The 16,099-nt window shown below is 40.0% G+C and overlaps 1 protein-coding gene across 2 annotated transcripts in view; it reads left to right on the forward strand.

Moving 5' to 3' along the window:
- The window catches only part of larp4b (La ribonucleoprotein 4B), a 146,257-nt gene that overhangs the window by 35,798 nt on the left and 94,360 nt on the right, over nucleotides 1-16,099 (forward strand). Inside the window, exons 2-3 of one of the 2 annotated variants that reach the window (XM_051929038.1) lie at nucleotides 3,738-3,843; nucleotides 7,654-7,787. In XM_051929038.1, the coding sequence (XP_051784998.1) occupies nucleotides 7,707-7,787 (81 nt within the window). In that variant the 5' untranslated portion in view covers nucleotides 3,738-3,843; nucleotides 7,654-7,706. The remainder of the gene's footprint in view (nucleotides 1-3,737; nucleotides 3,844-7,653; nucleotides 7,788-16,099) is intronic. The other variant, XM_028804127.2, reaches the window with a different exon arrangement.

The following is a 16,099-nucleotide window of genomic DNA, read 5'->3' on the forward strand; positions in this document are numbered from 1 at the left end:
AAGGTTACTTTTCACTAATCATCTATCTTCAGTATAGTGCAGTTTATTCCAGGTTACTGAATAGTATTGCTGTGAATCATTTATTGCAGTATATTTAGTTTTGTGGTAGGATGACAACAGAAGTAGTTGTATGAGGCAGTTAGGAATAAAATGGAGAAGTCGCGGACAGCAAACTTATAAATTGGGAATGAGGTATGGAAGGTGGTACAGTCAAAGGGTCTGGAAAACATGTTAAAGGACTTGAATGGCATAGAGGTGTGGGGGAGGACTGTCAGTTAGAGATAAATAAGGCCAAACTGACAAATGGAAACAAGCAAGCATGTTTTTGAAGTGAGGTGTGTAGAGTGATGTAAAAAGGATGTTACAAATGCTGCAGAGCTGTGCTCAGATGTCTTATGATTTGATTTTGAGAAGACCGGGCCATAGTGAAAGTGGGAGGGGAGCTAGGGATTCCTTTTTGATCTGGATGCTGGTTATTATGAGATTGAGTTGCATGAAGTGTCATACAAAACAGAAGTGTAATACAAAATGTGGGGTGGGTGGGAATGTGTTTGGAAAAGGAGATGGAAGGTAAAGAGAGTTTGTATAGTGGGAATTTGCAGCTGTTAAGGAGAGAGATATAAGGGAAGGTGGATATTGGGTGATGTGGAAATAGATTTCATGGAAATTTCCATTTTAAATAGGGTTACATGGTGGTAAATAGTTAAAAGGGCTGTAGTACTAAATGTGGCAAAGAGTAAGCTTGGAATTAAAAGGATACAGAACTGAACACCATTGGAAAATGTTATTTTTTTTGTACAAAAAAATCTGCGCTAATATGATATTAGTGTTTTTATTTTTATGGTGGAATAGGGAAAGAAATGTAGATAATTTGTATTGTGCTTTAAAAAAATATTTTAAAGCCATCTCTGGGCTTGGTTTAATTTTTTTTATGAATACCTTTTTGCTTGTAAGAGCCATATTTTAATACAGTGTTTCTGTTTCTTGACACAAGTCTTCTGTTTAAATGCTATTTGTTTTTAATTCTTTACACATTCAGATAGAGTGTGCATTTACATATCTGGACATTGTGATTAGGCCATTAAGGACTTAGTATTGCACTTTAAACCTCAAGTAGTCAATTTCAGTCATTTAACCTCTAAGGCCATTATAACATTTCTTGATTCTGTAAGTCTCTGGCTAATAGAATTGTAATTTTGAATGCAAAAAAAATATGATGTTCTAAACCACAACTTTTTTTTTTTAATCTATCTCTCTATTATAAAAATAAATCCTGTCCCCTGTTCTGATAGTCTACGATACGTGATCTCCTCGGAAGATAATTTAAAGACCCGCGAGACGAAAGAGACCTGCCACGGTGCGTCTCACGGGAACATAGAACAAGAGTCTTGCAAGACGCACCATACTTACAAGCAATATTAAAAAAAAAATAAATGAGTAGTGTAAAGGCAGTCATGCAGCACACACAGCTCCAGGGCTCTCAGTGCATATAAAGTGTATAAGGTCAATACAGTAGAAATGAATAGGATAGAAATGAAATGAATAGGGTAGAAATGAAATGTCGACGATTAAACGAAGAAGAAAGAAAAGCGTGAAGAAAAGAGACCCAAAAGCAATGGAGAGAAAAAAATGCTAAAAAGAAAAACAACAATCTAGGTGCAAATTTAGAAAATAAGGAACGTGATGATCAGCCCGGAACAAGTGGAATGGGAAAAAAAGCATGTTCAATCGGGCGCGGAGAAAAGAGACTCAAATGCGTTGGACAGAAAAAAGAGCAAAAAAGAGTAATCGAGGTGCAAATGCTGAAAATAAGGAAAGTAATTTTCAGCCCAGAACAAGTGGAATTGGAAAAAAAAGCATGTCCAATCCGGCTCAGAATTAAAAGACAATGAATAAAAGAAAGTAGAACTTCATAAAGACGTTTACAAACGTTGACGCTAAACACATGCAGAGCAGGTTAGAGACTATGAAACCAGTGAAATTAGAAAGGCTCAAAAAAAAAAAAAAACGGCGCTATACACATGTGGAGAAAGCTGCGACAGCAGCTACCCCAACCGAACGCGAGCAGCATTCTGCATCCTGCAAGAAAGAATTCAACCACGCCCGTGGCCAGAAATAAGACAGGTATTGCTTTTACAACGTCACGCGAGACCAGGCAGTGAGCCATCATTTAAACCAAGTCAACAGATCTCTAAGCTAGCAGTTGTTGGATTGTTTTTGGCAGGCAAGCATCATGTGTTCCCAGCTTTTAAAACAATGACATGTGACAGGCAGAAGAGGCAGCTAGCAAGCAGCAAAAAGACAGCAAATGATCCAAAGGCATATCCTTAGCATACGTTCAGCCGCAACACCCTTCACAACATGAGCAGTGTTATACATCTGGGAAGAAAGAGATGTAACCTCGCTCAGGGCAGGAAATAAAGAAACAAGTATTGTTTTTACAAAAGTTTTTAAAATAAAAGTGAAAATAATGCATATGTAACAATTCACAAGAAAATAACAATCTCTTTAAATTGTAGATTGCCTGCCTAAGGTAAAGTCATCCCTGATAAATGGGAATGTGGGAATGAGGGGTCCTTTCATCGGATTAGCGCTATTTCAGGTGTGGAATGGCAAAATGGGGGAGGCAGCTTGATGAATGAGGTCTCCAGGACTTAAAACAAATCCAAATCATATTATGTGATATCATCTAATGTGAAATTCTACTCTGTACTTCTAGAATTTTTTTTTTTTATGACTTTTTGTTAATCTAACTGATATTCTTCTAACTTTGCACAGTTTGTGATAAGCGGATCAGGATGCATTTCACTGCGTGTTGTCCTGTATAACTATGCATGTAACAAATAAAGAATCTTGAGAATTTCAAAAACGGAGTTTACCGCACATGCATTTATTGGTTACTTTGTAAATGTATATATATTTATCTATCTGCTTATTTAAAAAGCTACATTTACCCCAGGAGTCAAAAACGTTCTGTCTAGCCCTTGTACAAAAACCTAGACAAAAGCTGGGGTATCACCTTGGTAACCCCATGTACTTTTAGAACCGTGAGAGGAAAATAGCACGACTTTACAGACAGGAGTCCAATGCAGAACTCTACTTACTTTTTTACTTTGCAAAAAAAAAAATTATTAACTGCTGATGATGTAGATCGTTTTGTCTGTGCTGAAATTCCAAACAGAGAAACCTATCCTGACCTCATTAAAAGATTCAGCATATTGGGACTCACAAGATTACAAATATTGTTTTTACAGAAGTTCTGAAATAAAAGTGAAACTAATGAAATAGCAACAATTAAAAGAAAAAACAATCTTAAAAGTGTGTATCCAAAAAACCAAACATGGGGGTTGGCGAGCGAAGCGAGCAGGGTGTGAAGCTGTCAGGTGACCCCCTTCCTTAAATTCCCCTCAAGCCAATAAAATCTCCCAACCCCATCTTGTATGTATGTATATATGCTTAATCTCTTAAGCATTACAGCTACAGAGAATCAAGTTTTTATTTAAAGTCGCACAATTTGTAGTCCCAGATTTAGCAGCTCTACATTCATATGCTGCACCAATGAAAAAATACCTTAAATTTAAACACTTGGTTTGGTAAAACTGTAAAACCTCTAAATGAACTTTAAACAACAAACTCTTTTTAAGCTCATGAAAGACTAAGGTCTAGTTAAGTAAAAATGAATCTTTCTTTTCATTTACTTGCTGATCAAAGCAGGACATATCCTCTTTTTCCTATAGCATTTAATGCCGGCCTATGGCCCACTTCAGTTATTCCATGGCTTCCATACCTTTGTATTGTTGAAAAAAGAGTGAGAATTCGGTTGAGGTGTCACCACCACCACCAGTGAGTAAGGCTCTTATTGAGATCTGATATGTATAGCAGTAAATGTTTGAGATCTTACAAACTTAATGTTGTTTGAATTTTGGAGAAATCCTTTTCTTACCTCCGTTTTTCTCTATATACATAGAGAGAGAATGTGTGTGTATGTATGTATATATTGTGGCCACAAGAGGGCACTCCAGCCACCCACCCAAACAGAGAGATGCAAACACAAGTCTTGCCACACAGCACCTCTTTATTACACTGTAGTGGGGAAGCGCTTTTCTTTCACTTCCCACAGTAGCAACACAGTCCTTCCTTTTCCTAATCACAGTCCTTCCTTTTCACTTCCTCGTTCCACCTCCACTCCTTCTCTGGCAAGCTTCATCCTCTTCCTCCTGACTCTGGCTCCACGAGTGAAGTGAGATGGCTCGTTTTATGCTGCTTTTGGGAGTGCTTCAGGTGGCTTGTTAGCTGGATCTGGAATCCCTCCCAGGTGTGGTGAAAGCCCAATATAGCAGAGCTGTGCCACCTCCACAGCTCCCACTGGTGACATCCACTGAACCCAGCAAGGCTGCAGCACACTCCCATGAAGCCCTGCAGGAGTCAGAGGTGCTTCTGCAACCCCGGGGAGCTGCCATGTAGTGCTCCAGGGCAGGTAGTGTCCTGTGCATGTCTGCTCCCCTCCTTCCAATATATTGCCCTCCCAGCCTGCAGAGATCTACAGCCATCCATCACTAATATATATAGTACTAGGGGGCTTCGCTCGCCAACCCCCGTGTTTGGTTTTCCAGATGTACACTTTTTTTAAGATTTTTTTTTTTTCTTTGAATTGTTGCTATTTCATTAGTTTCACTTTTATTTCAGAATTTCGTTAAAAACAATATTTGGAATCTTTCGCGTTCCAACATGCTGAATCTTTTAAATGAGGTCTGTGAGACGTGTGTTTAATGACTTTGTACCATAATTCAGGATAGGTTTCTCTGTTTGGAATTTCAGCCCAGACAAAGCGATCTACATCATCAGCAGTTAGCTCTTTTAGGGCTAATTTTTTTTGTTTCTTTTCTCCCAGGGCTGAATATTTTTCCAAAAACTAACTTTTTTTAAAAATTGAACACAAAGAAATTGAAATCAACAAAAAATATTTACTTTTGACAAATGTTACTGTCTTGCATGTTGTATGAGCCTGCATACTCTTATGATTTTACATACATATCACATACATTTTACACAGCAAAGTTCTGCAAAGTCTGATCTCACTCAAAGCAGCCAATATCGGTCATTGCCACATTGCACTGCTTACAATATGTGTTGCTTTGGTGCCTACTTTTCAATTGTCTGTTGCTTCACTTTCTCACATATATTGTTAGTGTGTACTGTAGAGTGACAAGTCACCCATTTGCCATCGTGCCATGCCACTGCCACCAAGTTTTCTGCCCGCATGAAAACCATATTGTCATCTCTTTTCATCTTCAGCCTGTCTGGCTTCATGTGTATCCTGTTCACCCTCACTGTGCCACAAGCTCCAATTCCTCTGCTCTGTAGCTCCATGAACAATTCTGGGCATGTATAAAAATTGTCCAAATGTATGCAACATGACCCAAATGTTCATAGCCGTGAAGCAGCTCCAGCACAACCTGACTTGTCAAGGGACAGTTCTCTCTTTGAAAGAAATACTTTCCTGTATATGTAATTACTTTCAGGCAGAAACCAGTGTTTGCTTCTGCCAGTACAAAATCCTTTATGCCATACTTTGTGGGCTTGTCTGGCATATATTTGCAGAAAAAAAGGTGTCCCTTTTATTTTATCATAGATTCATGCACAGACAAATCACAGCCAGGTTGATAAAATTGTTTCTATGTTGGTTCCACAATGTCAAGCAGGGGCTGAACTTTATGCATGCGATGCAAGTGCAGCCCGCGATTCAAAAAATTTCTCTGCCTACCTGTTTGTCTCGTCTGACAGTAGCTGAAAAGCAGCATCAGGAGAGAGCAGCTTGAAGTAGTTCAGCAGCTGGTGATCTGTCGTGTCCAACAGAAAGAAGCCATGCCGTCTTGTGAAGTCCGGTAGCTAGTTTGGCTCCCATGGATCAATGTCTGTGTATTCCTCCCACGCGAACCTTGCCGTAGATGCATCGGCTGCACAAATGCACTCAGCTGGCAGCGGATCGGCTGGCGCGGCATCGGCTGGTGTCCGATCAGCTGATACCGGCTTCTCACTCTCTTGTTCGATCTCCTGATCACTGTCAATAAAATCCGATTCTGAAAAATCAGAGTCCGACTCCGCGATAATGCGCAAAACATTGTCTGCTGAGTGTTTTCTTTTCTGCACTCGCTTTGCTCCCTTGTGACATGTCGATGCCATCTTGCCATTGTTTACATTTCGCAACTCACGCACACGCAAGGATTAGTTGCAGAGTCAACGAGTCTAGCATTCCTCCAAACACAGAGGGAATGCCTGCGACATGACAGTGAGTTTTGTCGCCATTAACAGCTGATTGTTGCCCTCTATCCCTGAATGTCGACAAAAGTCGACATCCGCCCTAAAAGAGTTAATAATTTTTTTTTGCAAAGTAACCAATAAATGCATGTGAGGTAAACCCCGTTTTTGAAATACTGACTTAAACTTCAAAGCCTTACAATATTTACATCTGACATATCACCTAATGTCCATATATTCGATCTCCATTCCTTGCTTTGTCCTGCTTTTTTTTCAATGACACCTTGTCCATGGTGATTATTTTCCCTTTTTTCGAGTAATTTCCATTTGTTTGCGCTACTGCAATCTTTACTTTCTTATTTTTGATACTTAAAATTTCCTGCTTTCGTATTCTGCATTTGTATAGCACCATTTTTTTTTTTTTTTTTTTTTGAGCCTTTCGAATTCCACTGCTTTCGTAATCACTAACCTGCTCTGCATGTATATAGCGACAACGTCTTTGAACGTCTTTATGAGGTTCTACTTTGTCTTTTACTCTTTGTCTTTTAATTCTGAGCCCGATTGGACGTGCTTGTTTTCAATTCCACTTGTTCCGGGCTGATTATTACTTTCCTTATTTTCTGAATTTGCACTTAGATTGTTCTTTTTCTTGTTTGCCTTTTTTTCTCTCCAACGCTTTTGAGTCTCTTTTCTCTGCGCTGCTCTTTTTTCTTCACTTAGTCGTCGACGTTTCAACTATAACATGTTGTCCTTATACGCTTTATATGCGCTGAGAGCCCTGGATCTGTGTGTGCTCAAATCCTTTACATGACTGAATGTTTTGCTGCCCATGGTCTTATTTGATATTAGTTGTAAGTAGGGTGTGCCTTGCAAGAATCTCATGTTCTACGTCCCCGTGAGACTCTCCTGAGTTAATCTCTTAGCACAAAGTCTCATGTTTAAGGTCCCCGCGAGATGCTCCAGGCCAATCTCTTTTGTCTCGCGAGTCTTTTAAGTGTCTTCTATGATCTTCATTTGAAGATCATGACTTGTCTCCCTAGTCTTTCTCTCTGAGGATTTTTTTTTTTATAATATATATTGTGTGTGTGTGTGTATTATATTGCTAGCTAAGCTGAGGTAGGGTACGCTTCAAAACATGTCTACAGGTAGACCAATTTGAATGGAGAATGGCACGTGAGCCCCACTCAGCTCACCCACTTCTGACGTCAGCCCTCAGCTTGTCTGTTGGATTTGTGGGAATAAATCAATGTCGGTTCTCTCATGAAAAGTGGTCAGACAGACATAAATGTATGTATGTATGGCATCTATTGTTCAAAACAAAACTTTAGGATAGAATAAAATTGCATAACTCTTCTTAAAATCCAAGATAACAGTATTTTATTTTGATATCTACAGCTTGCTTGGTGACCAACATCCTTCTTCCTTTGGAGCAAGGAAGTAGACGGCTCATGACTTCTGACCAGGATACAAAAGTTGTAGCTGAACCGCAGGTGCAGCACGTACAAGAAAAAAAAGAAAGTTCTCCTCTGGTATGTGAATGTACAGTTTTTCCAGTTTTGTGTCGTATGCAAAATTGAATATACAGAAGACAATGTGTTATAAGTGAAATACTTGTAGAGTTGTAAGATGAGAAAGCAGTATGGTAATAATTTAATGGTTTAATTGGCAGTTGTTTCTCAGTATCAGTATAATGTTGGACTCCAGGTTTTATTTTGTTTAAAGACTTTTTCATTTCCTTCAGTGTACAGCTCCAGTACTTTCTCAGTGAGTATTTTGAAGGTTATATACTAATCAGGTTTCAGTTACTTTGAACAACTGATATGGGCATTCAGACACTTTATTATTTTTATTTTAGAAGTTCCTAACCTTTTCAAGTATAACTAAGCATTTCTATAACCTAAAGTGTGGATGGATCTTGAAAGCCAAAAATGTTAAAAGGAAATGGTGTGTGAGATATCCAGTTGTGTCCATTGGGTTGTATTTGGCAGTCATGTTGCTTATTGTAAGAAATAATAATCCAGTACACTGTATAGTTAATTTACATGTTATTGAGTGAGTAGAAAGTTGTTGAAAGGGGTTCTCGAAGGGAGCAAAGTTGTCCTCTAAATCAGGGGTCCCCAACCCCCAGTCCGCGGCCCACTACCGGTCCGCAGCTGTCTGACAGCCGGGCCGCGAGAGAACTGCCGGCAACGGTGACTCACTCAGACTTTTCAGAACGCTTGGCGGGCGGGGCTTTGCAGCGGTGCAGAGAGAGGAGAGAGGCCGAGGTGAGAGACTATTACAACAAAGTATTTTTATGGTCCCGACAGTTTCCCCATATGACATGAGTCTATAGAAATCACATTACTACGAAGTACATTCAGCAGATGCTTTCATTACAACGAAGTGACCTTGAAATGCTTGAACGAATCATCCACAGAGCAGTTAGATCTGTGGTCGCATGCTCAGTTGTGCACATTTGCACAACGATCCCCAAACAGAAACATTGTAAAAAAAATCTCTTTCTTTGAACTTTCCTCGTACTGTTTTTTTTTTTTTTTGCTGTTTTTGTTGTCTGTGGTTTTCAGTGATTCCTTTTGCTTATTACTTGTCAACATTTGAAAAACATCCATTGGAATTTAACTCATTGTCACCCTCCTATAGAAATGGCAGACACGGAAAAAAAGATAGCAGTGTTAATGTTTGTGATGTGCAATCTGTTGGATTGGCAAATGTAAAGCATATGTCTGTTATATGCAAAAAAAGAAGAAAAATCTCAGATTGCAAACGTATGCGAACTGCTTAATAACTTTAATAATAATAGAAATGTTATTTAAATTGTGTATAAAACTGCCCCCCCCAACCAACCCCCCCGACCGGTCCGTGGAAAAATTTGCATCTAATAAAGTGGTCCTTGCTGTCAAAAAGGTTGGGGACCACGGCTCTAAATTAATAAACCGATCCGATACATTGTTTTTTTTTTTGTTTTTTGTTTTTTTTCCATTTTTCAGCCTTTTCTTTGCTTTTTAAAAGCCTATGTACTTTTAATATTAATGATGACTCCTCTCTAGGCAACAGCTGTGGAGTAGACTTGTATGTATCACAAAGTTAAGCACAGTCTGAGATGTAACACATTTGTGCACAAAAGCTAAATCATTATTTTGTTTGCTTTTTAATATTTGTGTAATTTTTAGTGTTTTTAGTATGTCATCTTGCAACATACTAGCTCAAACCATAATTATTGGTTTTCCCAAATATTATAGCAATCCAATACATTGTGATTAATAGGCATTTAATTTCAATTAAAAATGTTAAATATGCAATTAATCAGGATTTAATTTCTAAATGGAACAGCAGCCTTACTAAATGTTGTTTGCTTACGTTTATATAAATGAGAGATGGGCAATAACAAACTTTTATATATCGGTCAATACAGCATGGTAGAAAGCAATACAAATGGACTTAACAGTGAGTGTATTTTTTTTGTTTTTTAATTTAAATAAAGCCAATATTAAAATGATAGAAAAAACATGGATGACAGTAAATTGCATTGATAAAAATAAGATGACGAGCCTAACATTACGTTAACAATTCCTGTATTTTGCTGGTGCATCCCAACTTACTCTCTCTGTTAATTGGTAAAATAAAAATTAGAAAAAATGACAATGTTAAAATTACTTGGATCTAAACACATTAACCCACTGAAGTCGTTCGGGTTGCTGGCGGACAAAGGTTGTGACCAAGGCGGCACCCTATATTTAAAGTCTTGTTTTAAATGGTTGGCTTTACTTTTTAAAAATAGTAAACTGCAGCTGAAAGTGCACAACTATGCCTATGAAAATGACCTGGGGCCTCATGTATAAACGGTGCGTACGCACAGAAATGTTGCGTACGAACGTTTCCACGCTCAAATCGCGATGTATAAAACCTAAACTTGGCGTAAAGCCACGCACATTTCCACGGTAACTCATACCTTGGCGTACACAATTTATCCGCCCGGTTTTGCAGACTGGCAGGACCCAGCATCAAAGCAGTGCTACTGTTCCTGTGTGATCACCCTTTCTTTCTTAGATCCACATTCCTGGCGCGGCTTTATAAATACACTGAAATTAACTGCATATTGTTTATTAGTGTAATGCATCTGATTGTAATTAACCTGCAGCAATATAATGGTCCAGGGAATAGCCATAGTATTCCAAATACCATAACTGCTTTAGTGTTGTAACTCTCACTGCATCTTCTTCTTCTTTCAGCTGCTCCCGTTAAGGGTTGTAACAGCAGATCATCTTTTTCCATATTACTGTCACTGCACTACTCGGAGTATTTATATCACTGTATCTGAGTGGGAAATCACAGCAGCAGCTGATCGGAAAGAGACTTATCGGTACACAGCATTAAGCAGACGCTACCTGAGCCACAGCAAAATGCTTTAGAGACTTCCCTGTACGGACATCGCGGTTTAAAAACAGTTTCATCCCAAGAACTATAAACGCACTAAATCAGTCCATCAAGTGCTCCTTGTAGAACTGTTTGTACTTATAAGTACAATCACCTCACTGTAAACTTGGGATACAGTTATAATATTGCACAACCTGCGCCACTTTATAAAGCGCGTATTTACATATGATGACGGTATTCATTTTCAAGATGAAATGCAGCAAAATATGTTGATTATATTATACAGATAAAACTTTAACTTCATTTAAATAATCTGTATTGTTAATAATTAAACATGTGAGGACACGGTGCCGCAGCGCTACCTAGTTCGGTAATTGTTCCTGCATTGCATTGTATTCTTGCTGGTGCTGACGCGACACTGGAAAGATAGACGGATATAATAATTAAACACGTACTATGAAGATATTTCAATGTTCCTTAAGTTTTGAAGAATCAGCGTTCTAAGCTTACAGATGGCTTCACGTCTATTACATAGCTGATTGTGTGGCGATTGGGTTTTTGGAGAAAGAAAAGTAAGGGCAGGAATTGGAGGTTAGTACGTTTGAAAGAGACAGTACTGCTGTGATAAATTATTACATTGAAGGTCGCGCATGGCGCAGCAAGCCTCCGGCGTGAGACATGAACAAGCACTGCGCCACCGTGTTCCCATGTTTAATAACATGCTTTCATTCCTATCATCATGAAAAAGATATCACGTATACATCTCAGTATTTTAATTATTCAGGGAGCTGTAATTTCACGAATGTAATGGATTATGTGTCCTGTCGGAGAAAGAGAAAGCCCGTTTAAAAAGCAGGTAGTGATTCACACACACAGAGCACATAGAAGATCAAATACAGAACAAAGCATTTAACATGCCACTTTAGTTACAATGGGATTTGAGAAACTAGTAAATTAAACGATTTTAAGATGAAGTTTATGATGTTCTACTTTAATGGCAAAATAAACTACATGATTAAAGTGGAAATTTCGAGATTAAAGTTGACATTTTGTGCTTTTTTCCCCACTGTGTGCCTTTTTTTTTTTTTTTGTCTGTACCCTAATAAGCTTTCATACGACACTCAGACGGTGGGCTACGACTCGCCTTTTCACGGCGACTTTGATATGTGATTTCTTTTTTATTTCAGGCACTGTGCGACTTTGTGAACTTGAGCCTTCGAGTTTCTCCGACACTCTGTCACTCGATCAACTTCCTTTTGTTGATTATACCACTGTTTAAACCAACAAATAGTACGTTTTTTCTTTGCCTCCACTTGGTAATCGCTGAAATTCTTATATTTTCTCCTGTGCTTTTCCCATTGTCTTTTCACAGAAGGCTATTTATATCGATTTGCATATTCAAAGAGGCGTAATTCTGGGAGGAGTTGGGGCGGGACAGAAGGCGCGTGCACATGCGTTACTTTTCACGCTGATCGGGATTTATGTAGTGGAAGAACGTAAAAGTTTGCGTATGTACAGATTCCTGCATCTGGATTTTTCTGTGCGTACGCACATTCCCGCTTTTGTGCTTACGCCATGTTATAGTGTGAGTTCTACGCACGCCGTTATACATGAGGCCCCTGGTCTCTGCATTGCAGTCATAGTGTCTCTGACACCTCCACAAAGTTCTGGAAGAAGAGTATAGAAGTTTGGCTATTTTAGTTTTTCGTTCTGTGTTAAGAGGTGCTCCTGAATCGCAAAGTTGTCAGGAAAAATTAGCATATGAACAGCCTTGCCTTGTTCTCCAATTAGTCTGCATATTTTACAGTTCAGAAAATGTGCATAAATTACTAAAGTTTGTGGATCATTCATTCATGTGGAGAGACTGATTGAAAGCACAGCATTATTGAAATGGTGTCCAAAGGCATTTTCCACTGAACAAGAAGTGCTATTTGATATGATGATGATGAAAAGATTATCCTAACCAGAAAAGTGTTTGCAAAAATTTCTAAAATCCTGTTTTCACTTTGTTATGCTAGGGTACTGAGTTTTGCTTGATGAAACAAAAAAATAAATGATTTTAGTATAAAGCTGCAACATAACAAAATGTGGGAAAAAGAAAAGGGGTCTGATTACTTTTTGAATCCACTGTCCGGTCAGGTCAGATTGAGGAGCATGCACTGGTACATTGTGTTGCCGGACATATCACACAACAAAACCACTCAAGATCCCAGTTGGCAACCACCAAGGCAGACACAAGGTCCAGTTCCACCCTCTGGAAATGACCATGCATCTGCCGCAGCCAGGTGTTACGTGAGCATCCCCTTGGCATGGTCGAGCTGCTCTGGTCCTCAAGAGGACCGTACGTGCCTGATTACCCTCGGGGAATAATGCCACATTTCTGCAGTGCCGTAACTGACACTCCCTCACAATGCAGCTAATATTCCTCTTGTTCCACACAAAGTTAAACCAGCGGATACCCAAGGATTCTCTGAAAAAACACAGTACCGAAGGAGTCCAGTCTTCATTGCAGATTACTAGATATCATTCCTGTCTCTCAGCCATATAGCTAAACAGGAAGCGTCAGGACTCCAAACACTTGGACATTTGTCCTTTTGCACAGATCTCGGGAGCGCCACTAACCCTTTCCAGCGACCTCATGACCCTCCATGGTCTTCCAATCTTTCTACTGACTTCATAGGAAGAGTCACCAGAGACATGAATGTTGCCACTGAGGTAAGTAAACCTTTTAATGACAGACACACTGCTGATTGCTGTGCCCAAGAAGTTATTAAAGGTTTTTGGTTTTTCTCCAGGACACTTGAAAGCCCAGACACTCAGACTCCTTGCTCGGTCTCTCAGTCTCTCGAGAGCCCCGATTAGAGCTTCCATTGACTCCGCAAAGATCACAGCATCGTCCACAAAGTCAAGATTAGTAAATCTTCACCATCAGATGTCCCACAGCCTCTGGAACCCACGACCTTGCCCAACACCCAGTCCATGCGAGCCGTGAAGAGAGTAGGAGCAAGAACACACCCATGACGTACCTCCGAAATTAACTGGGAGAAATGCTGAGGTTCTGCCTCTGCTCTGCACAGCACTCACAGTTCCAGTGTACAGACCAGCCATATCATCTAGCGACTTTGGGGGGATTCCACAAAGTCTCAAAATTCACTGTACCTTTTATATAAAAAGTACTACAAATCTAATTCAAGGTAGACTGTGTAAAGGAGTTTGAAGCTTGATAATGGTGAGCGAGCTATGTGATACATACATGCTCCAAATAAGTAATTCAGTCTTAATATGTAAATGAGAACAGTTTGTGTGTCTGGTAAACTTCGTAATACACCAGCCACCAGAAGATAGAGTTTTGCAGATTATTTCTTAATTTTACTGACATTGCTAACAGTAATTATGTTCTTCACAAGGAGATCTGCAAAGCAAAGGACACAGAGCCAATTAAACATAAGTACAGTGGAACCTCGGTTCACAACCATAATTCGTTCCAATCCTCTGGTCGTAAATCGATTTGGTCGTGAACCGAAGCAATTTCCCCCATAGGATTGTATGTAAATACAATTAATCAGTTCCAGACCGTATGAACTGTATGTAAATATATATTTTTTAAAGATTTTTAAGCACAAATATAGTTAATTACACCATAGAATCCATCCATCCATCCATTTTCCAACCCGCTGAATCCGAACACAGGGTCACGGGGGTCTGCTGGAGCCAATCCCAGCCAACACAGGGCACAAGGCAGGAACCAATCCAGGGCAGGGTGCCAACCCACCGCAGGACACACACAAACACACCCACACACCAAGCACACACTAGGGCCAATTTAGAATCGCCAATCCACCTAACCTGCATGTCTTTGGACTGTGGGAGGAAACCGGAGCGCCCGGAGGAAACCCACGCAGACACGGGGAGAACATGCAAACTCCACGCAGGGAGGGCCCGGGAAGCGAACCCGGGTCCCCATGTCTCCCAACTGCGAGGCAGCAGCGCTACCCACTGCGCCACCGTGCCGCCCCTACACCATAGAATGCACAGTGTAATAGTAAACTAATGTAAAAACATTGAATAACACTGACACAAACACCCAGGCTCCCTGCTCAGCTACACGCGCAGGCTCGCTCTTTCTCTCTCTCTCTCTCTCTCAGCAGCACGCGAGCCCCCCTCTCCTCTCTGCTGCACGCGCAGGCTCTCTCTCTCAGCAGCATTTGAGCCCCCCATACCCCGTAACATTGCAGCAGTTTGCGCTATAGCCTTACAATCCGATCGCTGTATAAACACTTTTTAAATGAGTTTTAAGCACAGGGGGGGATAAAAGGCACATTTGAACAAATCCGAACTTTATTTAAAAGCCAACCAAGAAAGTAACATTACAGGAGTTCAAGCTAATAGCATTACAACCCGATCGCTGTAAACACTCTTTTTAAATGAGTTTTAAGCACAGGGAAAAAATAAACATTTGAAAAAAGAGAAAAGTAACATTGCAACACTTCTCATAATTAAGTCTCAATAATTCTCAGCACTCTTCACTTGCTTAGAAGCCATGGTTAACTGCAAAAGCACACGAAATACTGTAGAGCACAAAGAGTTCACAGGTAAAGCACACACGTCTGACTGAGAACAATGAACAGGGAGAGGCTGAACACGTGCTTAAATACAGTAATCGGCGTGTACGAACCGGAAGGGAAATGAAATAGAGCACAAAGACCTCACAGCGAAAGCACGCATGCACGGAGAACAATGCAACACGTGCGGAAATCATCGGCTTGCACAAACCGAAAGGGAAACTGGCTTGTTTGTATACCAAGTGTGTGGTCGTGAATCGAGGCAAAAGTTTGGTGAACTTTTTGGTCATAAACCGAGTTGTACGTGTACCGAGACGTTCGTGAACCGAGGTTACACTGTACTTTGTGGAAGACATGGGAGCTCACCTGTACGGTGTGTCTCTGCAGATTCCTCCCATCCAGGCCGACTCTGTTAATGTTTGTACAGTTTCATTCATCATTGATCTTGCCACAGGGGCCACCTCTGGGTGAACAAAACATGTAAACTGCAGGGTGGAAACTTCATGACAATGCAGTTACTGTAGTGTAATAAGCCACTTGGTCTCATTCTAGATAGGGATTCTGTGTTACTGTGACTAAAATGGTCACAAATGTGACCAAAAATAGGCTTTATCGATTTATTACAGTATCTCACAAAAGTGAGTATACCCCTCACATTTTTGTAAATATTTTATTACATCTTTTTCATGGGACAACACTGAAGATATGACACTTTGATACAATGTAAAGTAGTCAGTATACAGCTTGTATAACAGTGTAAATTTGCTGTCCCCTCAAAATAACTCAACACACAGCCATTAATGTCTAAACCGCTGGCAACAAAAGTGAATGTCCAAATTGTGCCCAGTTAGCCATTTTCCCTCCCCAGTGTCATGTGACTCGTTAGTGTTACAAGGTCTCAG

The sequence above is a fragment of the Erpetoichthys calabaricus genome, chromosome 6, assembly GCF_900747795.2.
Source record: "Erpetoichthys calabaricus chromosome 6, fErpCal1.3, whole genome shotgun sequence".
NCBI lineage: Eukaryota > Metazoa > Chordata > Cladistia > Polypteriformes > Polypteridae > Erpetoichthys > Erpetoichthys calabaricus.